Source organism: Ailuropoda melanoleuca, chromosome 14, assembly GCF_002007445.2.
Source record: "Ailuropoda melanoleuca isolate Jingjing chromosome 14, ASM200744v2, whole genome shotgun sequence".
NCBI lineage: Eukaryota > Metazoa > Chordata > Mammalia > Carnivora > Ursidae > Ailuropoda > Ailuropoda melanoleuca.
The window spans coordinates 92532634-92557651 of NC_048231.1; the positions used below are offsets into that span (position 1 = coordinate 92532634).

Sequence of the window (25018 nt, forward strand, 5' to 3'; positions counted from 1 at the left end):
TGATTTTGTGGTAGTTTTTTTTTTTTTTTTTTTGCACATTTTTGCATCTAAAAATTCATAAGATATATTGGTCTGTAGTTTTAACACACTGAGAATTGTCTGGCCTAAACTCTGGTCTGTCCTTGAGAATGTTCCATGTGCACTTGAGAAAAATATATCTTTTGCTGTTGTCAGTGTGAGTGTTTTATATATGTCTGTTAGATTCAATTATAGTGTTCAGGTGCTCTATTTCCTTACTGATCTATTCAGTGGCTTATTCATTATTGAAACTAGGGTATTGAAGTTTCCAAATATTATTGTAGAACTGCATTGTATTTTTTCAGAAATATTTTGTGCATGTAAGCAAACTCAAATAAATATATGATCTTTCTTCCATGACTTACACAAATGGTATGACACTCGTACTATTCTTTACTTTTTTTCCATGTAACATTATATTTTTGTATCTTAAGGCTGCATAATATCTAATCTTTTTGTAGTCTTTTAAACATGTTTTAAATTAGCATTTTTCAAATGCTCAGTAAAGGAGACATTTTACGTGATGTACCAGTATGTAATTACATCTATATAATTAAAATGAAAGTTTGACAAATCAGTATTGCCTTTACTAATTATGAAAAGATTTTATAAATATTTTTAAACAATAAAGAATATACCTAAATAAACAATCAAAAAGAAAGGAATGCTCTTCATGATCCATTTAATTTTTTTTTTGACCCCTTGTTTTAAAGGGAATGACATAAAGGTTAATTAAAGCTGTCTAATAAATTAAACTTTTTATTTTTTATAAAAGTAGAAAGCACAGTGAATATAGATATTACTGTTATTTGATTTTGTTTTTTAAAAGAAAAGTAACAACCTCATTCAATCTTTAGGTAACAATTAATTGTATTTTCTAAATTTAACATACCACAATATTTCAAATCTAAGATGCCATTAATTATAACAATTATGTACCTTTAAGAAAGAAGAATTCCAATGAAATTATAACAATCTCCATTATCAGGTGCATCCCAATTTCAGAGGTGATAAAAAGTGAAAAAAAGTTTCCTCCTATCTACTGTTAAGTAATGGTAATCTTTTTTTTTTTTTTTAAAGTATGTTGAGAGACCTACTTGCCTATTGATTTGGGGAGGAAAAAAATCATGAACAAATTTTCTATTTGTGGCTTATGTAGTTCATCTTAAGGGGTTCATTGAAGAACTTGGATCTTTCAAACCAAATTACAGAATAAATGTATGTATATAGCTAAAGAAGTTGATTTTTCACAATCTCTGCTTTAAATGCATTTGAAGGGAAAATTCTGTAATTTAAAAATGAGATTTCATAAAAGAGTACTTCTAAAAGCATTTTTAAATAATACATCTAAATTTAATTTTTATTTTCATTCTATGCCAAGGAAAGCTGACTCGGAAAAGCAAAGGAGAAGTCTGGGCCTGGAATGGGGATGGGCAAGTGGAAATGGGGAATGAGTCCAAGCTTTCTTTTTGAGATGTTGAAATTGTTCCCAAATTAGATTGGTGGTGGTTGCACAACTCTGAATATACTAAAAACCACTGAATGTACACTTGAATTTTTATGATATACAAAATATATCTCATTAAAGCTGGGGAAAAAAGGCAAAGGAGAGAACCAATTCCCTAAAAGTTTTTTATTTTTTTTTATTTTTGAGAGAGAGAGTGAGAGCACCGCCTGAGCAGGGGGAAGAACAGAGGGAGAGGGAAAGAGGGGTCAGATAATCTCAGCAGACTCCTAGCTGAGCACAGAGCCTGTCAAGGGGCTTGATCCCATGACCCTGAGACCAGGACCCGAGCTGAAACCAAGAGTCGGACCCTTAACTGAGCCACCCTGGTGCCCCTCCCTAAACGTTTTAAATGCAATAGTATCTCTAAAGATCTGCTTATCTTCTGAGAAACCAAACTTTGTTCTTTGTATTGCATTCATGTTGGCTCCATGGTGAATTTTTTTAACTTATGAGTAATCATAGCCCAGGTAATTGTAACTATATGAGAGTGGTGGGGAGTAAAAGGTTTTACTTCTACCCTTCTAAGTTCTTTGGCTAGTCTAATCATCAAATTAACTTAAGACAGATTCATAGGAGAAAAATAAATTTAATTACCTATGTATAAGGGGGCCCCATAGCAATATAAGACCCAAGGACAAGCTGGGCAGTTAGGCTTAGAAAGGTAAGGAGGGTGATTTACAGGACAGTAAGAAGAGCAGATGTTTGGTAATTAGGTGTTTGTCCTTTCATATTGATAAGTCATTCAGATAAAATACCTATTTCTTAGAAATAGCTCTCTCTCTGGGCCAGGCCCTCTATCCAAATACTTTCTGGTAGTTTAAGGAAGAGGTAAAAGTTTTTCTTGGGTCTCCTGGATTTTTATTGCCTTCAGCTTGAAATAGCCCACATGCCAAAATGGCACATTTTGGGGAGACTTGTTCTGAACCCCTTCAAGAGTTATATAAAAGAATAGTAGATAAGTAAAGTAAAATAGATAGTATGGTGAAGTAAATGAGCTTTGTCCATCTCCTTTACCTATTTAATGTGTGTTTGTATGTGTATGTTAATTTTGGAAGTAAATCCCATGCTCTTTAGCAGTACCAGTTTTGGGGGTTTTTTTTTAAAGATTTATTTTAGAGAAAGAGAGAGGGAGGGAGGGAGAGAAGCAGACTCCCTGTTGAATGTGCAGGGAGCCTGCTGGGGGCTTGATCTCAGGACCCTGAGATCATGACCTGAGCTGAAGGCATACGCTTAACTAGCTGAGCCCAGGTGCCCCAGCAGTATCACAGTTTTAAAGTCATTCAAGTATTTTAATAAGACTTTCTGAAGGTTGAACCTTAGGAACAATTCTAAGATAATAATAAGCCTTAGATAATAATTCTGAGAATAGATACTTTAGGAGCCCTTGAAGTATAGAACTTTTCCAGAGGTGAGTAATCTTGGTTTTTTTTCTTATGTGAGTCTTTGTAATGTCCTACCTCCTTCCTTCCTTCCTTCCTTTCTTCATTTCTTTATTTCTTCATTTTTTATTTTTTTAAGTAAGTTCTGTGCCCAACATGGGGCTTGAACTCAGAACCCAGAGATCAAGAGTCACATGCACTACCAATTGAGCCAGCCAGGCGCCCCTCTTTCCTTTTTAAATGTATTACTGTCAACACCCTCACAAGCTTCAACTGAAAATCTAAATCAGAGGGTGTACACTGATCCTTACTTGAATTTAAATTGTAATTTGGTATTGCTTAATATCTAGGCAAAAGACCAAATGGAAAATTTTAAAATAACAGCTATCTAAAATTTTTAAATGAAGCTTAAGTTATAGAAAATAATTTTAATAGAATGATGAGGGCAAACAGTGAACCATAATTTACTGGACTAATAGTGTTACCTTTCTAGAACCATAGAATTTTTCTTCTTGAGCTGAAGCGCTCAAACATTACTCCTTGGCATCTGATCTAAACGTAATGCTTCCTTTTCTGTTTTAGAATTCTTTTAGATCTTGAAGCCATTGTGTTATCAACATTTCCATGCTTTTTTTAATGTTAAAATTTGCCTTCCTTTCTCCCACCCAACATCTCATCACTCAGGTTGTTTTAGATCCTTTTTAGGTGCTTCCTCTCCCCGCCTCCCCCTTTTTGTAGTCTAAATATACTGATCTTTGTAAGACTAAGAAAGTTAAGTAAAAATATTCATAAAATCAAATGTAAAATTCTCTAAAGACATTTCCTATCTCTAAAGTGATTTCTTTGTTACCATTAAAAGTTACTTTGTTTAGTTGTAAAACTGAACTATTTAATTCTGTACAAAATTCCTTCGGCAACCTAAGATTTGAGAGGTGGGAGACCCTTCATATAGAGAGAACTAGCTTTGTTATTAAAATTGCAAAAGTCATTTACTTGAGTAAAATGTAAATTACTAAGCCTTTTAGATTAATGAATTCTGAAGGCCTTACAAATATCTTTTCCAAAATGACAATAAAGTCATGGAATACCTTCTGCAACAGCATTACTGCACTGATTTCCTCTCTAGTGTCAGTAGGACATCTGTTTTATATTTCACTTCAGTACACATTTATTAAGTATTATCAGTTGCTAAAGCATGTTTTAAATAAAATAGTAAGATTTCTGTTGCCTTGAAATATGGACACAGTAACTTTTTGTGGGGGAGGGCACTACCTTTGAATTTAATGTTACCAAAGCCATAGGTATTTTCTTACCATGGTTATTATTATTTCTTTTCAACATGCAATATTAAATCTGATTTGCTTAAGGATCTTTTCATGTGAAAAATTCTTAAGCTTTAGATACAATGTCTAACATTGCTCTCCTATTCTCAATACATTTTTTATATGTAATCATTTAAAGACATTTTTAAACCCCTGTCACCTTGAAAAAAAAATGCTATCACCTTGCCTTCTAAAGGAAATTTAGCTACCATCTTTTAAATGTTTCATTAAAGAATTATAAGGAAAGTTTTTAAAACACTAGACTTCTTCATTGGAGAAATGATACCAAAAGGAGACTATTGATTCAAATCTATTAATATATGAATAGTGTGAAAATGGTAAATACAGACTTAATAAATTCTGATGTCGATGTATTAATACTTCAGAGGCTTGAAAAATGAATTCACAGTAAAACATGAACATACAACAGCAGACACGTGTACAGAATTCTTTATGTCAAGGATGGTACAAATAGAACTTGTAAATAAATAAATGAATGAATTTCTACAAATAGAACTTGTGAACAGATAAGATATTTGGAGCCAGTCATAACTTAGCAATTAAAATCCTTGATGATTCTATGAGAAACAAACTACCCTTTCCACTTTTTTCTGCCATCACTTACTGGGCCTCTTCTCAGCTCTGTATTTCTATAAGAGGAAGAGACTGACCTACTTTATACACTGAGTTACAACTGTTTTAGACATTAATGTACCAGGATGTACTCAGTTCTCCTTGGCATGGAATATCATCCAAAAATGATTGGCAATGGCTTCCCATATGTTGTTAATTTTGCCAGCAAGAAACAAAAGCAAATGGCAATATAACTTATTACTGTGATTCAGAAAAGTGAAAAGTATTTTCCTTCAAAGTCCTAAATTCATAGAATTTTAAGGGTCTAAGGGTATAAGAAATGACAGGTTTCCTCCCATGTGTCAGTTAGGATTGGTTGGTAATGGCTGCTGTGTTGAGAAGTGCTTTGGTAAGTGCTAAGGCTTTGTGAAGCCAACTTTGATCTCAAAAGGAAAAATTAATAATAATTAGCAATAGAGAAGGAAATTGCAGACTGTGTGTGAAATATTTCCCATTTCTGCCCTGATCTTAATTCTTTTTATGTTTTACTTAAAGAAACTAAAAATCAGAGAGGGTTGTGATTTTCATTAGGTTTTCAGTATGGCACATTTACAGCCACATTTCAGTTAAAAGATTCTTTATATTAATGTAGGGCATAAACTTCCTCTTTGATTAAGGACCACTAAGCCTCATGGTTTAAAAAAAAAAAAGAGAAAATGAAAGGCACAAAGAATAAACAGTAACACAGTTATCGTGCTATGCTTGTTTTTGAGATAAAAAAGCTAAATAATTCTACTTTATATTTTCAACAGAGTGTGTATGTATGTATTTGCAATTATAGCAAATATCTACATTGCAAAACTTTAAAGAGTAATACAGTAAGAAGAGAATGGAAGAGTACATATGTGGAGACAATGGAAACAGGAAGAAGGTTGAGTAGGAAGCAAGAAAACTCAAGAAGGAAGGATCTGACATGAGGGGAAAATACAAATAAAATATTTAGAGCCTTTCTTCATTTTCATGCATTTAAATTTTTTCTCCTTTTGTTAGTGTCTTCTAGAATAACTGCTTTTTCATCTTTAATGTTCTCCTCTCAGTGGTATATTGCTGATGCAATGTCTCAATCCTCTCATGAGTATCTTTGGCTCTTAGGTAGTCTAAATGGAATCCTCTAAGGATTGGGATAGTCCCTGTTATTAATCATCACCTGCTCTAGTATTTCGTAAAAGGTTGTTTATTTTTCTCCTACAAAGTCAAGACAAATCCATCAAGCATCATATTAAATCTCTGGTAAAAACATTACTTAACAATATAGAATCTATACTTTGTCTTCCATTCCCAGTACAAAATTATTTTCCCTGATTACTTTTTATTACTTCTGCTTTTCATTTGCTCACTAATTTAAAACCTACAGAGATGTCCAAATACAAAGATGAGAGAATGAATGTTTTAAATTTGTTTTTACTATCAGATTTATTCTTAGCTCTTATCTATATCCTTGTACCTTCAGTTTAAGATTTATACCAGGTAATTATAATTTTTTAAAATAATACATAAAGACTTTAGAAATAATGGAAAGAGACCTGTAGTCATTCCTCTAAGCTGTAGTCTCAACTCTGCTAAAAATTGTATCATCCTTTTCTAAGGGAGCATCTTCAAAATGGGAAGATACTTCTACAGTGTAGACTTTTCTACAGGGTATCATGCATTATTAGATAGTGATCAGCTCATTTTAAATTTTTTTTAAGATTTTATTTATTTGAGAGAGAACACAAGTCGGGTGGAGGGGCAGAGAGAGAGGGAGAAGCCAACTCCCTGCTGAGCAGGGAGCTTGATGCTGGGCTCCATTCCAGGACCCCGGAATCATGACCTGAGCAGACCTTTAACCCACTGAATCACCCCCCCCCCATCAGTTCATGTTTTAAATCTACTAGCACTTTTTGGTGGGAAGGAGGATAGCTGGGAAAAAGAAATGGTGGGAGTAATCATTCTGTTCTAAATACATCATACTGATTTCTTTACAATAACTGTAAAATATTATTTTTACAGTTTAGAAAGTTTTCCTCCAAAAATATTTATCACTTTTGGACTTTTATTCTCATTAGATTTGAAAATCTATTCCAAAATGAAAAACATTACTATCTTTTGAATGTATTTTAGATTTTGTCTTAGTTTATTTGAAATGTGAAGCAACTTTGGTTTACATACTTCTTTGGAAGAGAGAAATAAACTTTTGCTATTACTTTCCTACAGAACATTGAATTTATGTAACTCTGCATGTTGAATATGCAACAAAGAAGATTATTAAAAATTTCCATTTGAACATAAAACATTTCTACTAATACTCTGTAGCAGTGCTGAGAACATTCAATACCTATGGAAATGGTCTTCTTTTTAATTAGTGATGGGATTAGGTGGGAAGGGTACAAAATTATTAATTACAGATCACCTTAATTAAGACAAATGATATTGTACTTGTGGAAGTGGGATGAGTTGTCTTGATTTTTCTGTTAGCCTTCTAAATTTTAGAATATCGTTAGCTTCTGCAAGTTTTTTTTTAAACATTTCAAAATTAAAATTACTGTATCAGCTTATGGTGAGGTAGAATGTTATTTAGTGCAAAAACTAGTAGACCGTTAGAAAGGACTGGATAAGGAAATAAGGTTAGTTGAATCTTTGGTAACTTTATTACTTTATGATTCACACCTTCTGTACAACCAACACATAAATATATGTTTCAAAATTAGAATTTGTTCTTTTGTACGTTGAGGTTTATTTCATTTTAAATGTCCATTTAAGAATACTCTGGGGGGAAAAATGAATATTCTGCAACGCATTTTTACTTTGAATTTTTCCACCTTTGTATTTCTTCAGGAGTTGATCCCCCTCATATTGTGTACAGCATGCCTTCATCCTGAGCCTAAAGAAAGAGATCAGCTTCTCCATATACTTTTCAATTTGATCAAGAGGCCAGATGATGAGCAAAGGTAGGTATGACTACTTCTTTGGGAAATAAATATAATGTTGATTTATTAATTTTACTAATTTGGCATCACAATTAGCATTTTAATCTGACTGCCTTCTTTCTGTCCCAGTATTTAGTTTAATAAGCAGAGGAAACATTGGCCCCATTCACAAAGCTCTGCAATGTTTCCATTGTTGTTACTGCAGTTACTCATGTTGGATTTGTACACTTTTATATTAGTTACCTTTAGACTTCTAATTCAAATATTTCTTTGCCTTTATCTTTCACTTTTGATTTCTTAAGAATTGCTAAATATTCCCCCTTTTTTCCCCACAGATGAACTAGATATATCATGGCTTCTTAACAGACTCTGTAAAAGTAAAATATTTAATATATGAATTTCTGCGTCACTGGGCTATTTGTAAACCAATTACTATGTGGCTAGAGGGATACAGTGTTTTGTTTTTGTTGGTTGTGACTCAAATACAACTATTGATACCTGAGTGGAGAAATGAGTTATATCTGAGGATGGTGAAGGGACACTCATCAGGACGACTTTCCAGAAGAATGGGGAATAGGTTTTGGTCAAGTAACAGTGATGTCTACCTCAGAAAGTAAAACCTTTAAATAAAGATGAAACTTTTAAGCAAAGCTGTGCAAGTGTGAACATGAACAAAATATCCTTGTGGGTCAGTAGGTAAACTAAGCGCTGGATGGATAAAATTGGGCAGTTGAAATGTTTCTCTATGTTATAATTTTCTATTTTACTGAAAAAAATTTGCTTATGCTTTTACAAAACAGTAGTATTGTACTTTATGATTAGGTAAGTTTATATATTCAATACTTGTTTCACGATTTCAAAATTTTTACCTTATCTGAAAATACTGGAAAATCCTAAGAGTGAACCATAGAATAAGTAAAGCTCAAACTTTTAAATACAAAGCATTTCTCAACTCTGGGAATAAAAACAGTCATATAGACTTTAAAACCTTATGAGTATATATCTCTTTCCCCTTCTTACCAAAATATACCTGGGCAAGCAGAGAAACATGTCCTTTCAGGATCCAGTCAAGATGAATCTACACCAGCAGTCCTCACATACTAGGGAAATAGAAAGAAGGCAAATTAAATCACTATTCATTGAAAACTGAAAATTTTCTAGAACAATTTGATGGTGCTGTGTAGGAGAATTAATATTTTATTTTTGCATTGAAAATACTATTTCCAAACTATTAACTCTAGGAAACAAAATGAGGGCTACTGGAGGGGGGAGGGTCGGGAGGGATGGGGTAACTGGGTGATGGGCATTAAGGGCACGTAATACAATGAGCACTGGATTTAATATGCAACTAATGAATAACTGAAGTACATCTGAAGCTAATGATACACTATATGTTAATTAATTGAATTTAAATAAAATAAGATAAAAATACCATTCCTTACATTCACAACTTAATTATAATTAAATACCATTGATTACATTGTTATCTGTAAATTTACAAAGCAAAAACCTCTAGATCTCTAGCTTGTTTTCAGACTCCACATGTAAAGCTAATAGCTGCCACCTGGTGGCCAAAAGTACCTATTAGCCTTACTTCAGGTTGAGATATGTCAGGAATTCAGCACTCATGTTCACATTTAAATTTTTCACCTTTCAGATATACAAGTACTTATTAAAATATACTAATCAGTTGACTCACTATGTATAATGTGAATAACAAATTAACAAAGCAAATTGTTTAAGTTAGCATATTTGTCATATAATTAGTTGTTACTTTTCCTTACTTAATAAATCTCAGTCTTCTTTGTATCCTAAGAAAAACTTAATTTTATGCTTAGTGTTGGTGCTTTTTGCCAGTTCTTTGCTAACAACCATAATTGACACCTTATTTCTACCTGCATCAAATACTAGTCAAACAATCCCTGTCCTGTGATTTTCTACAAGTAGGAATAATTTTTTTTAAAAATTTACTTATTTACTTTAGAGAGGAAGAGAGAGTGTGTGAGTGGGGGGAAGGGTGGAGGGAGAGGGAAAGAGAAAGAATCTCAAGCAGACTCCCTGCTGACCATGGAGCCCTACACAGGGCTCAATCTCACCACCGTGAGATCATGACCTGGGCCGAAATCAATAGTTGGACCCTTAACCAACTGAGCCACCCAGGCGCCCAAGGGAACATTAATTTTTACCATAACAGGAGACTGTTTCCAGTGCTGTTAATAATCTCTTTTCTGTTCTCAACCTGTATTTCAAAACTGTCATACTTTTTAAGATAAGTCTGCTGGCTAAGAAGTTTGCCTTGAGGAGCCTAACATTTTTTCAACAAGTTTGTACATCTTTAGTATGTAGATGGTGGCTCATGATTTAAAATTATTTCACATGAAGGTTTCGTATAAGTGTATACTTCTCCCAAGTGTTTGAAATGCCTACATTTTACCTAAGTTCATTTATTACACAAGTCCAACATTTGTGGAACCAATGTGTATGCCTTCTCATTTTAAGATACTAGTGAGGAAAAAACAATGTTCAGCTATTAGGAAATTTTCATTGGGGAACAGGCAGCTAAAATGCTGGAATTTCTTTTCCCATTTTCTTTAACTCACTTAAGTTGCCTTTCTAAAGTAGAAGGAAATACAAAAGCAAAGGGAAAGTTGAAAAATAGGTGTAAAAGATAATACTATACATATAAAGGGGAATCAGATAGATAAAAATACAAAGTTGTTAAGTGAGAATAAGCTGCAGTATACGATGAAGCTTAATTGGCTAAACTAAATAGATAAGGTCATTTTGCACTTTAAGTAAAATTGACTTATTTTGAGGGTAGCAATGAGTAATGCCTGGGCTTAAAATGCTGTTTTTATAATTACTATGAATTAAACATTACTATGAATTAAACATTCTAATTTGTTTTTCCTAGAAGCTGTCTACTTTAAAACATGTATTGAAAACATACTTTTTTTTCCCATCATCTGTTTTGAACTAGATAAAAGAGGAAAAATTTAGAATTCTGCATTTTAAAATCATTTAAAATGGAACTTCATTCTAAAGAGTGAAAAATCATATTTAAAATTTTATACTCTTTCTTAAGTTTCAAATCTATTAATTCAAGTGAAGTTATTATATTATTTATATACTGTTCTGTAACAAATTACCCCAAAAGAAAGTGGTTTAAAATAACACTTATTTTTATATTACAGTTTACGTGAGTCACTCAGTCTGGGTCCTCTGCTTCAGGGTCTCTTATAAGGCTCTAATCAAGGTGTTGGCTAAGGCTGTGGTCCTGTCAAGGCTCAATTTGAAAGGATTTGCTTCTGAGCTTACTCAAATAGTTGATCGTTGGCAGGATTCATTTTTTCCTGGGTTTGTGAACTAAGGGTCTCAGTTTCTTACTGGCTTTTGGCTGGAGTTTCCTTAAGTTCCTTGCCACATGAGCCTCACCAGCATGGCCACATACTTCATCAAAGCATGCCAGCTGAGAAGGCAGTAGAGAAGGTCCCAAAGATAGACATCACAGACCTCTGTAACCTAATCTCAGAAGTGACATCCCATCATTTTCACCATTATTCTGTTTATTGGAAGCAAATCATTAGGTCCAGTCTACACTTAAGGATATGGAATTACACAAGAGCATAAATGTCAGGAGATGGACAACATTGGGAGCCATGTCAGAAGCTGCCTACCACATTTATCTTGTGTATAAATTTCTGATTTAAGAAATATCATTTTACTAATGTGATACCATAGTTTTAAATTATGGAAACACTGGGGAATAATCACTAGCTGTTTTAGTGTCTAGAAACTGAAATTCAGTAGAAGCTAAAGAATTAGATGTATTATCTCAGAATGCATGTATGGGAAGTTAATTTAGGAGGTTATGAGATTAAGCTTCACACCAGTAGAGAATCCCTTCACAATGTCTCACAAATGGTGTTGCCACAGCTGGAGGAATCAATCTTAAAGAACTAACTCATTCTTTTGATGGCAGCCTAATCCATTGTTGGAAAAGTTGATGGCAGCCTAATCCATTGTTGGAAAAGTCTAATTTGATTGTACAAAAATGTTGTATGTTGTATGAGTTACAGAGCTGGCTCTTTTTAACCCTTAGAAAGTTGTGCTTTCTAAATGCAAGTATAAGTGTTTATTAATTTATATTATTTTTCAGGCAGATGATACTGACGGGTTGTGTGGCATTTGCACGTCATGTTGGACCAACACGTGTAGAGGCTGAACTTTTACCACAATGTTGGGAACAGGTACATAACTATATTGGGTTTCCCCTAACTATTATATTCTAATTTATTAAAAGTGTTCGTATTTTCTGTTTTTAAATGCCAATAGGAGATATGTGGCATCTAAATTATGCTCCTGTTTCTATAGTCCAGCACAGTGATTTATCGGCACTTAATGCTCTGGGATGCTTTGCTTTCTTCACTCTTCCAACAAATAGTTAAGAAACACTAGTTTCGGCGCCTGGGTGGCTCAGTCGTTAAGCGTCTGCCTTCAGCTCAGGGCGTGATCCCGGCGTTCTGGGATCAAACCCCACATCAGGCTCCTGTGCTGGGAGCCTGCTTCTTCCTTTCCCAATCCCTCTGCTTGTCTCTCTTTCACTGGCTGTCTCTCTCACTGGCTGTCTCTGCGTCAAATAAATAAATAAAATCTTTAAAAAAAAAAAAAAAAAGAAACGAACAAAATGAAAATCAAAGACTTTGCTTCTCTGGCCTATCTAGTCATTCCCTCCAAAGATATCCATCTACTGTTAGTAGTTTTTAATCAGTTCTTGGAGAAAATAAAAACTTATGCATATACCAGTTTGCATTTTTATATTTGAATTTTTCTTACCCAAAATTAATCATACTGTATATAATATTCTGTATCCCTGACAGTAAGCACTATTGGTAGGTTCTTGTGTATCGTGTATTTTTAAATTTCTCATACTATAAAGCCTCCACATTTTGCTTCTTTCAGCATTTGCATTTTTTTATTTTGACAGTGTTAAATTGGCCCCAACCAAGATAGCATGGATTTATACTCCTATCATCAATACATGGGAGTTCCTATTTTCCCATACCTTCGCCAGGAATAAAATCCTTTTTAATATTTTCCTATCTTATAGGAGAAAAGTGGTATCTTATTGTTGGGATAAATCATATAGATAAATGTGAATCCGTTTTGAGTATCCCTGTATTTACTGTTCCAAGCAGAGATGAATATCACATGCACAAAGGGGATAAATAAGCTATTCTACAGTGCCCCGATACTAGAATGTTAAGCAGTATTAATAATAGACTTAATGTTTCCTCCATGGATCTTCACTTGCCTTATATCCCACCACAGTTGCTAACAGTAAAATCTCAGCGTGATCATGGCTTAAATGGAGTAATGCCTCCTGACTTGTTCTGTGGGTTCCCTGTGGCATACTGAAACTGCTGCAGTTGACCTCAGCCCAGACCAATGTGAAGCAAATACCCAGATGAAGTTTATCTCCGTCCTGCTGCCAAGGCTGATACCAATCCAGAAGCCCTTTTAAGATCTTCAAGGCAGTTTTTTGGGCAGTTTTTTCCTAAAGGATAAGTAAACAAGGCTGTATTAAAAGACATATTCACCAACCTAAATATGACCAAAATTTGGTAAAATTACATATATTTTTGTTTCTAGGCAGTCAAAGCAAAAACTATGTCATTTAAAGATGACTGTTAGACCTTGCTCTGCATACTAAAATCACATTGTGAATTTATGAAAATGGTCACATTTTCTTTATTGTATCTTTATTGTATTCCAACCATTGGATGTGAAAAGGACCTAAACAAGTTTAGATTTGAAGAATTTTATAAACTGATCAAATTATTATAATGGTCCAGAGAAGGGAAGTAAAGGCAAGAATTTGCATAATGATAGCTCTTTATTTTACCTTCAGCCATTAATTAGGCTAAAACATTCTTTAACAACAAAAAAATTGTGTGAAATTAAGAGACAACAGTGATTGACATTATATTAAAGAGTAGCCATCTGAGAATAGCAATGCAGTTCCCTTTTAAGTATTTTTAAAGTTTGTTCTTATATTTTATCATCCTGTTTTTTTATCAGTTCATCAAAAAATAGGAACACCAGGATTTAGAATGTTTCCACACTCCTACCCCAGACAAATGTTTTTGATTAATGGAGCGATGTTTGTAATCTCTCCTGTTATTAAAACTCTGAAAGCTCTTCTCTGAGTTAAAAACAGGTATTGGTAGAAGAGTCACTGTCCATTTATAAGCAGTGTTGACTTTGTTGATTTGCCAAAAGTGCTTGCTACTATGTGATGTAGGATTTGAAGACAGAAGAACATGCTGGAAGATGATTAATACCAAATTCAAGATAGATGTTATCTTTAGAGAGGGAGGGTGGAGGAAGGGGGAGAGGGTGGAGAGAGTCAGATAAGCTATGTCTGTAATGTCTTATGTCTTTGAAAAATGAAGACTTAAACAGCAAAATGTGAATATATTTAATCTGGATTTTGAATATGAAGTTGTCTGTCATATTATTTTCTATGCTTTTTCTGCTGCTAGTGTAAAATAAATAGTAAAAACATGTTTTTGTTTATTTTCAGAAAGAAATCCGTAGCTCCTTGGTTCTCTCAATGTTGCAACAAATGTTAATGGAAGATAAGGCAGATTTAGTAAGAGAAGCTGTGATCAAAAGCCTCGGTATCATTATGGGATACATTGATGATCCAGACAAATACCAACAGGTATGTGTTTCAGAATGAACCCCATTTACTCCATTATAAATTCCAAATAAGTTGATATTCCAGATCTCTGATTCAGCTACCCAATAATCTGTAGTAGGGATGGCACGTCTGTCAGCTTTAACCAGTTGCAGTTGGCTGCCTTGTTTTACTTCTTCAATTCAGAAGAAAGAGTACAGGATTCATTTACAATCTCTGCCATAGTTTTATGGCAGGAAATTGGCAAAAAGCATGCCCTGTTTACCACCTTTTCTCTTTGGTTTCCACATCGATGGATACATGACATTCTCTTTAAAGAAAATGGGAAGGATAGGATTATGGATGGCTTGCTTTCTTGCTTAAAATGTTTTCTAAGTGTACTGCAATGTATACTTACTGCTTTTCATTGAGGGTTTTGTTTTGTTTTGTTTTGAAGTTTATTCTTTTAAAAATCTAAATTTTACCTGTTTGTTTTTGGCAGGGTTTTGAATTGTTGCTGTCAGCCTTGGGTGATCCCTCAGAAAGAGTAGTTAGTGCAACACATCAAGTATTTTTACCGGCCTATGCTGCCTGGACTACAGAACTTGGAAATTTACAGTCTCATCTTATACCTACATTGCTGAGCAAGATAGAAAAACTTCTCAGGGTAAATACTTTCTTTATGTATACAGTTTATAGAAATGTAAAAGGTGTGTTATAAGTCATCTTGAAAGAATGTTGGGGAGCAAAGACAGAAAGTACCACTTAGCTGAACATTCTAATAATTTCCCAGTTAAATTTATTGGACTGGAGCCAAGAGAGATTGGAGGAAGTTCTGTTTTGCTAAAGCCAGATGAGAAAGGGCATGAAGTAGCACCTTTGTGGAACTCACTTGTACACTATTCAGAAAGCTAGCTCTACCTGTCTCTTCTGAAGATTTAAAGATTTTAGGTAACATATCAGCTCCAGTTCCCGGAATGCAGAGATAACTAAATATTAGTCTCTAAAGCTTTCTTACTTACACAATGTCAGAATGCTTTAACTGTGTTTACTTCACTGCAGTAGTTCATTTCCTCACTTCTTAAAATGAATTTTTCCCCCCAGGTAAAAGAAATGAAGAAAAGTTGAAAAAAGATAGTAACTTACTGATTTAATTTTTGTACTAAAGGTCCCTTTTAGGGTCTAGAAGGAAAACTAACATTTAATGCCTATTATGTGCATTAGGGTAGATACCTTATAAATAAAACATATTATTTCATTCTTATAACTCTTTAAATTGTATTTTAGTTTTGGGGTGGAAACTGAGCATTTAGGGAACCTGCCCAGGGTCTTACAGCTGTCAGATGACGGGTATGGATCACTGATACCAAACTCTTACCCGTTCTATCTCCAAATTTTAAAGAATCTACAAGACTCTTGCATAGTAACTACTCTGTAGACAGTCTTATATGTATCCACATGTACTTATTTAATTTTAAAAATTGGGCTGTTTTTTTCTATAAATTTAAAAATGGGTATTAAAAAAAACTATAAATAGACCAAAGTACTCCTTTTTATGAAACCTAGAAATTTTTTAAAGTATTTTTCTTAATGTTTGCATTCCTTCTACCTGAAAATTATCCATACCTTTGTTTTTCTTGTTCCATTTCAAAACATGGTTAATTCCATTTTGCTATTAAACATATCTGCAGTATTCTGCATAGGTAGTAATTCTTCCACGAAGAGATTAACTAATTTAGAAGCTGATAGTATGTAACTCATATATCTGGTATCTCTGACACAGTTATTTTATAATATAGTAATGACATCTCAAGTGGATTTGAACAGCAGTAAACACTTTTTTGTCTCTAATAATTCTATTTTCTACTTTAACATTTGGTTTCTGTGTACCATACTGATCCTTTTACTCTTTTTTTCTTTCTGTTATTTCTTTCTTTTGTTTCCTCTTGAAATTTTTTCTCCTACATTTCATCTGTGCGTTGAATATTTTAAAGTGCCTTCAGTGCTGGCAAATATAGATGCCACCAAATCTGTAAAAGGAGATCAGAAGTAGGAGAAGGAAAATAGCAAGTGCTGCTGCTGGTCTAACAGTTGAACATTTAAAATGATTCCTGTGGCTCACTTTAATTTCTTTATCCTGACTTATAAAATTTCAAAGGATAAGATCCTCTTAAAAGAAAAAAAGCCTGCAAAAAAAGTTTCATACAAATGGAAATGACTGATGTTCACTGTAGTTTTCCATATAAAAATTGTATTACTTATATAGTACCTTAAGGCTTCTTCACATTTTAAGAGAAATTAAGATTCATGGACATCTCCATTAGGTGCTGTGCTACGAGTCTACCATACAGATCCTTAAATGTTTTATTCATTGCCACAGAAAGGAAGAGCATTATAAATACCTAATTTCAGAAAACTAAAACTAGCTTCCACCTCCTTATGTTTCAGGAAGGAGAGCACGGGCTGGATGAACATAAGCTCCACATGTATCTTTCTGCTTTGCAGTCCTTGATCCCATCTCTCTTTGCATTAGTGCTGCAGAATGCACCTTTCTCCAGCAAAGCCAAGCTTCATGGTGAAGTGCCACAGATAGAAGGTACTGAACTTGAATTATGGAAGGAAGATGTAGGATTTTAGCAGCTTAGCTTCCCAAAGAATTGTTTTTGTTTAAACTTCTAAAAATTAGTTTATATGACAGCATAATTACTAAAATATACGTGTGGAATCTTGTGATCATGGATTGTATGATAGCTGAGTTAAACGTGGCTTCATCTTTTATGAATAAGCCTCATGGTATTATTTTATAATATTTGTACTTTCTTTCCATTCTTAATTTGTAGTCTTTTTATAACCTTTTTTTTCCAGTGGCTGAAGTAAGTTTTCTTTCATTAATAGAGCTGAATCAATGAAAAGATCACTGAGTAGTTACTAGTACCAGTTTATGAAGCTTGTTATTTCCATCTTTATATTTTTTTCTCCCCCATTTCATCTTACTTTCAATAGGGGAAGATAAATGTAATTACTCTTTTCTACTTGTCCTTGACAGGAATATAAGCATTTGTAGCAGATTTTTTTTTTCTCCAAAGAAGGAATATGTCTTAGTTTCAGAAATAGTGACATTGATAGCAAAAGCCAATATTCTCTTCTCTCAGTGTCCCCCAAACTAGTAAGTGACCTTTGATCCATGGCACTTAGCAACCCCACTGCACCCAGCCCCCAGGATAAATGGCTGTAAACCAGCTGTTACTGTGTATGAGATCCCTTTGCAACTTCTTCAGATTTGTGAAATTGTCCATGTCTCTTACTGGGTTCTGATAGACAAAAGAATGATAACATTGAGAACATCAACAGACACTTAATGTTTTTAGAATTGCAGTTTTCATATGAAGTAAATGGTGGGCTCCCTTTAATCTTTGGGATATGAAGCCATGTCCAAGAAAACACAAAGCACAGAATAAAAATGGTATATATTGTTTGAATGTCTGTTTTACTGGAAAAATTGAGAATGGATGGAGTAGAGTTAATTTGACATTTTAAAATATTATTGAGGAGAAGGAAAATTCAGACTTTTAAGAAAAGTCTCCCTAAAGCATTCACAGCCGTCTGCTTCAGGTTCTACCCCTTTGTGTATTAAGGTTCCTCATCTGCCTAGGGGCTTTCCTATCTTTCTAATTCCCTCTTTTTCTCTTTCGTCTTGCCATATTGGTTTGCTAGGGCTGTCATAACAAAATACCACAAACTGAAATTTATTGTCTTGCAGTTCTGAAAGGTAGAGGCTTCAGATCAGGGCGTCAGCAGGGTTGGTTCCTTCTGATGAGGAAAAAGCTGTTTCACGCCTCCCTCCCCACTTCTGTGGTTTGCTGGCAATCTTCGTCATGCCTTGGCTTATAGATGCATCACCCTGATCTCTGCCTTCATTTTCACATTCCATTCTTCCTCTGTGTGTGTCCATCTCTATGTCCAAATTTTCCCCTGTTATAAGATCAGTCATATTGAACTAAAGGCCCACCTGACTCCAGTATGACTTCATATTATCTAGTTCTGTCTGCAGCAACACTATTTCCAAATAAGGTCACATTCTGAGGGTCTAGGGATTAGGACTTCAACGTAGGAATTTTAAGCAGGGGCAGAGGGGGGTGGTTCATAGTTCCCCCTATAACATTTGCTATCATCCGTTCATTCAAGTATTTAACAAATAACTCTTGAATGTTACCTGTTGCCAACCATGTGCTGGAGAGTAGATGAGAATCGTCAAAACAACTGCTTTAACGTCCTGAATATATTTCTTCTAGCGTTTATGTGACCTTTTCTTGTGATTATGTCATCATGCCAAAAACAATCTTTTCTTTTTAACTCACACAGATATTTTTATTACCATTTTATTCTACAGCATTAGCTATTATTTATGTCAGGCACTATTTTAAACACTTGGGATCATTCATTAATAAAATACACACAACTTTCTGCCATCGTGGAGCTTACATTCTAGTGAGAGGGAAACACATTAGAGTCATAACAACTGTTATTTTGCTAGATAATTGTGGTTATTTTGTTGACAATAAAATCCTGGTGTTTTGCCAGTGTTAAAATGGCATTCTCAGGACCTTTCTATATTGTTGTAAGTTAGATGCTCATTTTTTAAAAATGCTATTTTTAAGTCTCAGAAACTTGACTCTTGAACCATTCTGATTACTTATCTATAATAACTGAGTTATCCAAGTAATTGCTTATTTCTTGACATTATTTTGCTTCTGTTGGACTTACCTTTAAATCCTTTTAGACCTCACTTTCCCTGTAGTTAATTTTGACATATCTATTTCACTTTAAACTGTTCCATTATTTTTCAATAATTTGTTAGTATTTTTGAAGGAATAATATTCATTCTATCATAGTATAGCAGATTGTGACAAGTATGATATAACCCTGTTTGAAATTATATCAGAGATGCTTTGACATGATATATTTCTATATGAACTATAAATATCCTTCACAATCCAAATCTGTTTGACTTATGGGTTGAGATTCAGTGAGAATTCAAGCAGAAACCCCGGATAGTGAGAAATACCATGTTACTCAGACTTATTTGTTGGTTGGTATATTATGATAGCAAATAGGGGAGTTTGGTTAGTAATGGATGACCTTTATCTGCCCTTAATATATTGTTAAAAGCCTTGGGCAGCATAGAAAGACAATAACATCTTAATTTTGTCTTTGAACATTTTTTAAATTATGCATATTTCATGTTTTCTTAAGCTTATTAATAATTATTAAGCCATTAATATGTTTTGAGACAATTCTGTATATTTATTTGTGTCTTTTTAGGATGTTAGCCTCTATACAGAAGTTGTTAGGCAATTAGGAGTTTCTGACTAACAGTTAATGAGTCGTTGGCATACATTATTCATTTAATAGCCATCAAGAAATGTTCTCTTAGTAACCTGGGATCTGTTATGATCTATAGGATCGTAAGTTTTATTGATATGTTTGCAAATTTAAAATATGCTAGCTATGTCTTCATGTTTTATTTATATAATTTTAAAAGTCCTTCAGTTTTCCCCCCAAATTTTTAAAGTGTATACTTGGGACCCTGGTTACAATATTTATACAATATTTTGCCTTATCTTTCTGGTCAGTGGTTTTAACATTTTATATTAAGTTAATGTTTACCAAACTGTGCAAATTTTTTTAAATTAAGTATTTAATACTGGAGATTAAATACTTAAGAAACCTGTTCAGCTCAAGCTTTAATGTATTTTGTATCATTATTCTCTGGTATTCATTATTCTCTGGTATGCATGTTAATCTATTAGTTTCTTACTACCTGAAGGAAACATATTTATCATATTTACTATTTCATTGTTTAAACAGTCTGGTAGAATTACAAGTATTTCTATTTTTTTTTAATCAAATACAAATACATACTTTAGCTAACATCTTTGGGCCAGTTTCAATTTAACCTAAATGAAATTTTACTCTTCATTAGCAAACTATTTCATTACAGTATTTGTTTATTAGCTGTTTAGTCTCATAAAATCTTAATTTTTGAATTTTTGAAATTTGTTAAATTCGTTCATGTGTGACAAGAATTTGTTTAGTTTTTTTTCTTTTTTTTTTTTTAAAGATTTTATTTATTTATTTGACAGAGAGAGAGACAGCCAGCGAGAGAGGAAACACAAGCAGGGGGAGTGGGAGAGGAAGAAGCAGGCTTATAGCAGAGGAGCCTGATGTGGGGCTCGATCCCATAACGCCGGGATCACGCCCTGAGCCGAAGGCAGACGCCTAACCGCTGTGCCACCCAGGCGCCCCTGTTTCGTTTTTTTTCTTAAAATTATTTGATTAATGTTCCAGTTTTATATTTAAAAGTTTATAATAAGCTGGGGGAACGCCTGGGTGGCTCAATTAGTTGAGCGTCCAACTCTTGATCTCAGCTCAGGTCTTGATCTCAGGGTCATGAGTTCAAGCCCCACACTGGGCTCTCATGCTGGGCATGGAGCCTACTTAAAAAAATAAAATAAAATAAAATTTATAATAAGCTAATTAAATATCAGGAGACAGAATCTTAGTTTCCTTTTGACAGAAGAGCTAATTTCTGTTTTTCACATGATTTATTTTGCTTCTGTTGTTTATAGTGACTAGGTTCCCTCGGCCTATGTCGCCTCTTCAAGATATGTCTACTATAATTGGAAGTCGTGAGCAATTGGCAGTGCTACTACAACTTTATGATTACCAGCTGGAACACGAGGGTACAACAGGCTGGGAGACTTTACTATGGGTTGTCAATCAATTGTAAGTTACTGCCTCCATATTCATTTGCTACACCTCTATCAGTTGAATGGAAGATAACTCACTGTGTTTAGCCTTAGCACTGAAGGACAAAATATAAAAAATATAACAAAACATAAGTTGGCATTATCAGTGGTAAACTTCTTTAGGAGAGGAGATTTATACCACTGGATCTATAGTTATTTATCTATGTGGATGGTGCTGCTGTATTATGTCAGAACAACCTGTCTGCTACCTCGTTGTTGTCTAATAGTGGTGATGGATTTTGATCCAGATTCTCATTTTTGAAGCTAAAATGGCTGCCATGTTAGCAAGCTCTTATGTGAAGCATCAAATCCAGTGATTTGTGTCTCATTAACTCCATAATTAGAACACTACCATTAAGTTTCCAAATATTTTATGGCAAGCAGTTAAAATATAGAAGTTTATAGAATAGAATATAGACTTAAAACCTTTCAAAGCATTTCAAACCACTCCTTTGATTTGCAGTTTTGCTGGCTATGGAAAGCAAAACAGTGATCGCCTGGGTGACTCAGTCATTTAAGCATCTGACTCTTGATCTCAGCCTCAGGTCTTGATCTCAGGGTTGTGAGTTCAAGCCCCTTGTTGGCCTCCATGCTGGGCATGGAGCCTACTTAAAAAAAAAAAAAAAGAAAAGAAAAGAAAAACAAGAGGTTGTTAGATTTGCATTGTTTCAGAAATTGGCAAGGAAACAGTAATTTATATGTATCCCCTGCCTATTTTTCTTTCCTTTCACATTTAGGTTGCCACAACTTATAGAAATAGTTGGCAAAATTAATGTTACTTCAACTGCCTGTGTCCATGAGTTCTCCAGATTTTTCTGGCGCCTTTGCCGGACATTTGGCAAAATTTTTACAAACACTAAGGTAAAAACTTGTATTCCGTGTTTTCTTATGTGCAAGAGATACAGAAATGTAATGTGTTAATTAATGCTGTAACAGTAAATAAAAGCATGAGCCTTTCCTTTAGTCTAATTATCTTTTAATATCTTAGAAAACTGTGATAGTAAAAGAAATTTCTAGTCAGTAATATTCCTATTTTTATTGGTCTTCAGATGATTTCGCCTAAACTTAGTTTGTATCCAGATTTGGATATAATATCTACTCACTGTGGATATCTTGAAGGTTTCCAGCATAGGCAGTATCAGTTAGGGAACTCGACTGCAATTCTTTGATGTGCTTCTCCTGCTTTACCATCTACCCCAGATTCAGGGAGCGGCTATTTGCTCAGCACGCTTTGGTCAAAACCTCAGATGATGGTGGAACCAAAGTAGCTTAACAGAAGACTTGCTGCAAGGATACCAGCTCTTAGTGTAGCGTGGACATTTGGGATTAATGCTGCATCTTTCAGTCACTACCAAAGCTATTATTTATCGCATTTACACATCCAGGTTATTTTATAGTTTTAGACAATTAAAACTGGAATGTCCTTAGATCCCAATTTCCTCTTAAATCTATTTGTCTTGCTCACATATTGTTAAGCCAGTTCTTTAGAGACCTAATCAAAACATAAAAAGATACAGTTGCTATAATCAGATGCTAATCAAGACATTTAAAAGGTAAGAATTTCATGCAGCTCTTTACTATTAACTATTACTTTACTCTGTAGTTACTGAAACATTTAAAATAAAGTAGTTTGGTGTAGCAGACTGGGCAAAATTCAGAAAATGGGTTATAATGTTGTTATATTTGTGACCTGTAATAAATAATTAAGTTGATTGGACATGTGTGAAATTAAGAAGTCAATTGAGTGTCTTTGTGTTCTCTAAGTATGATTCTGTAGATTAATCTTTTAACAGGGGTCTTCACCGCAGTTTAAGTTGAATATGTAAGTTGTTATGCCTGATATGCCGATAGCAGGGCAAAAACCAGACCTTGATGCCACTGTAGAAGAAACACGGTCATTTTACATTTTTCACCAACATCTAATTATTAAATATAATTTGATTTTATGGTTATCAACATTGGCAGGCAAAATGTTCGACATCTCGAAAAGAAATAGCTATTATTAAAAAAAAAAAAAGAAAGAAAAGAAAAAGAAGTAAGTAGGAGTCAGCTTTAGCATTTAGCAGTAAGTGGTTGGCTTCAGTGGCCTGAAATCTGAAGTTTGTGGTAATGTAATAATAAAAAGTTGAAATAAGCATTTACTCTAACTTAAAAAATTATAATTAAATTCTGTATTTGATGTTTAAATTTATATTTTAAGGAAGTTAAAATAAAATCTAAGCAGATGGATAGTACATGATGAATGTGTTACCTATTGAATACATTAAATGAATGGAATTTCCTTTTCATTCCTTTTAAATAAGCAAATTTTTAAAAAATAATTCTAATCATGCAATAATATTTACCTAAATAATCTTTCTATCATCAAATTCAGTTTTAGGAGAAAGTAATAAACTAATTTCAAGCACTGAAAATCATCTTGGAACTTATTTTTAATTTAGTGAAGGAAGCCAAAGCCCTTGAGAAAATACTTACTGACTTGAATTGATTTTGAAAATACTTTCTCTCTAAAGGTGTTTTCAGTAACTTGACTCTTATTTTATTCTAAGCCTCTTAAAAATTGTTATATTTATGACCACTCTAATGGTCTGTAAAGCAAAACTAATAAATAGTAGCAGTAGTAGTAAACATTTTATTTATTTAATCATCATTTGATCCATTGGACCTAAAACTTTTTGTATCTTTTCTTTGGGTTGCTTAGGTAAAACCTCAGTTCCAGGAGATTTTAAGACTGTCTGAAGAAAACATTGGTAAGTTAATTGTTATTGCTTCTAAACAATTGAATCTCTTCTCTCAGGAAAAATACTGTATTCGTCATATACAAATTGTATAAATGAACTAGCAAGTACATGTGAGAAGGAAAATTTATTTCTTGGTTTTATAATTGTCACATCTCATCTCTTTCCTATGAGATTGTAGTGAGATTAATCTTTGTTAATTTGATTATAAGTATCTACCTTCCCTGTAATCAAATTGACCTAAGGCTGAGTTTCTCAAACTGAGTACTTGTACACTTGTAGGTTTGAAATGGTATATTCAAGATACTGGAAATTATAAAATAAAGGGCCTCTAATTCATTATTAGTTATTTAAAACTTTTAAAAATAAAACAAATACAGTGGAAGAGAATGTAAGGTATGCATATACATTTTTTTTTTTTGAAGATTCAATTATTTATTTGACAGAGAGAGAGGGAGAAGCAGGCTCCCCGCTGAGCAGAGAGCCTGATGCGGGGCTCAGTCCTAGGACCCTGAGATCATGACCCAAGCCCAAGGCAGGTGCTTAACCAACTGAGCCACCCAGACGTCCCATGCATATACATTTTTAAAATGAAACTACATGCTTGAATGGGGAGTTCCAGCCCCTCTGTTGATCGTTTTCACTCATCTGTCTTAAGAAATCTAATTATAGCACCATTGGTCTAAGACCTCGTTTCTGTGTCTTTCTTATATCCTTGTGTATTTTTCTAGTTTCTAGGAATAAATCATGGAAAATGTTAGAGGGCAAAATGTATAGCCTCCCTCTTTTTTTTTTTTTTTTTTTTAACTTGGTTGATTTGGGATATATAGATAATTCTTACCTCAGTCCATCCTACCTTAGTGATTTGATTTGAGTGATCTAGAAAACTCCTTCTGGGGCTGTCCTCAGACATAGAGAATGAATACATAAAAATCTTTTCTGGGGCGCCTGAGTGGCACAGTGGTTAAGCATCTGCCTTCGGCTCAGGGCGTGATCCCGGCGTTGTGGGATCGAGCCCCACGTT

The 25018-nt window shown here is 33.9% G+C and overlaps 1 protein-coding gene across 1 annotated transcript in view; it reads left to right on the top strand.

Annotated features, from left to right (window-relative positions):
* The window catches only part of RELCH (RAB11 binding and LisH domain, coiled-coil and HEAT repeat containing), a 65732-nt gene that overhangs the window by 15508 nt on the left and 25206 nt on the right, over positions 1-25018 (top strand). The window contains exons 11-19 of the mRNA XM_034642212.1: positions 5166-5208; positions 7570-7786; positions 11925-12042; positions 14328-14492; positions 14950-15114; positions 16896-17043; positions 21077-21233; positions 21994-22117; positions 23958-24006. Coding sequence (XP_034498103.1) covers positions 5166-5208; positions 7570-7786; positions 11925-12042; positions 14328-14492; positions 14950-15114; positions 16896-17043; positions 21077-21233; positions 21994-22117; positions 23958-24006 — 1186 coding nt within the window. The remainder of the gene's footprint in view (positions 1-5165; positions 5209-7569; positions 7787-11924; positions 12043-14327; positions 14493-14949; positions 15115-16895; positions 17044-21076; positions 21234-21993; positions 22118-23957; positions 24007-25018) is intronic.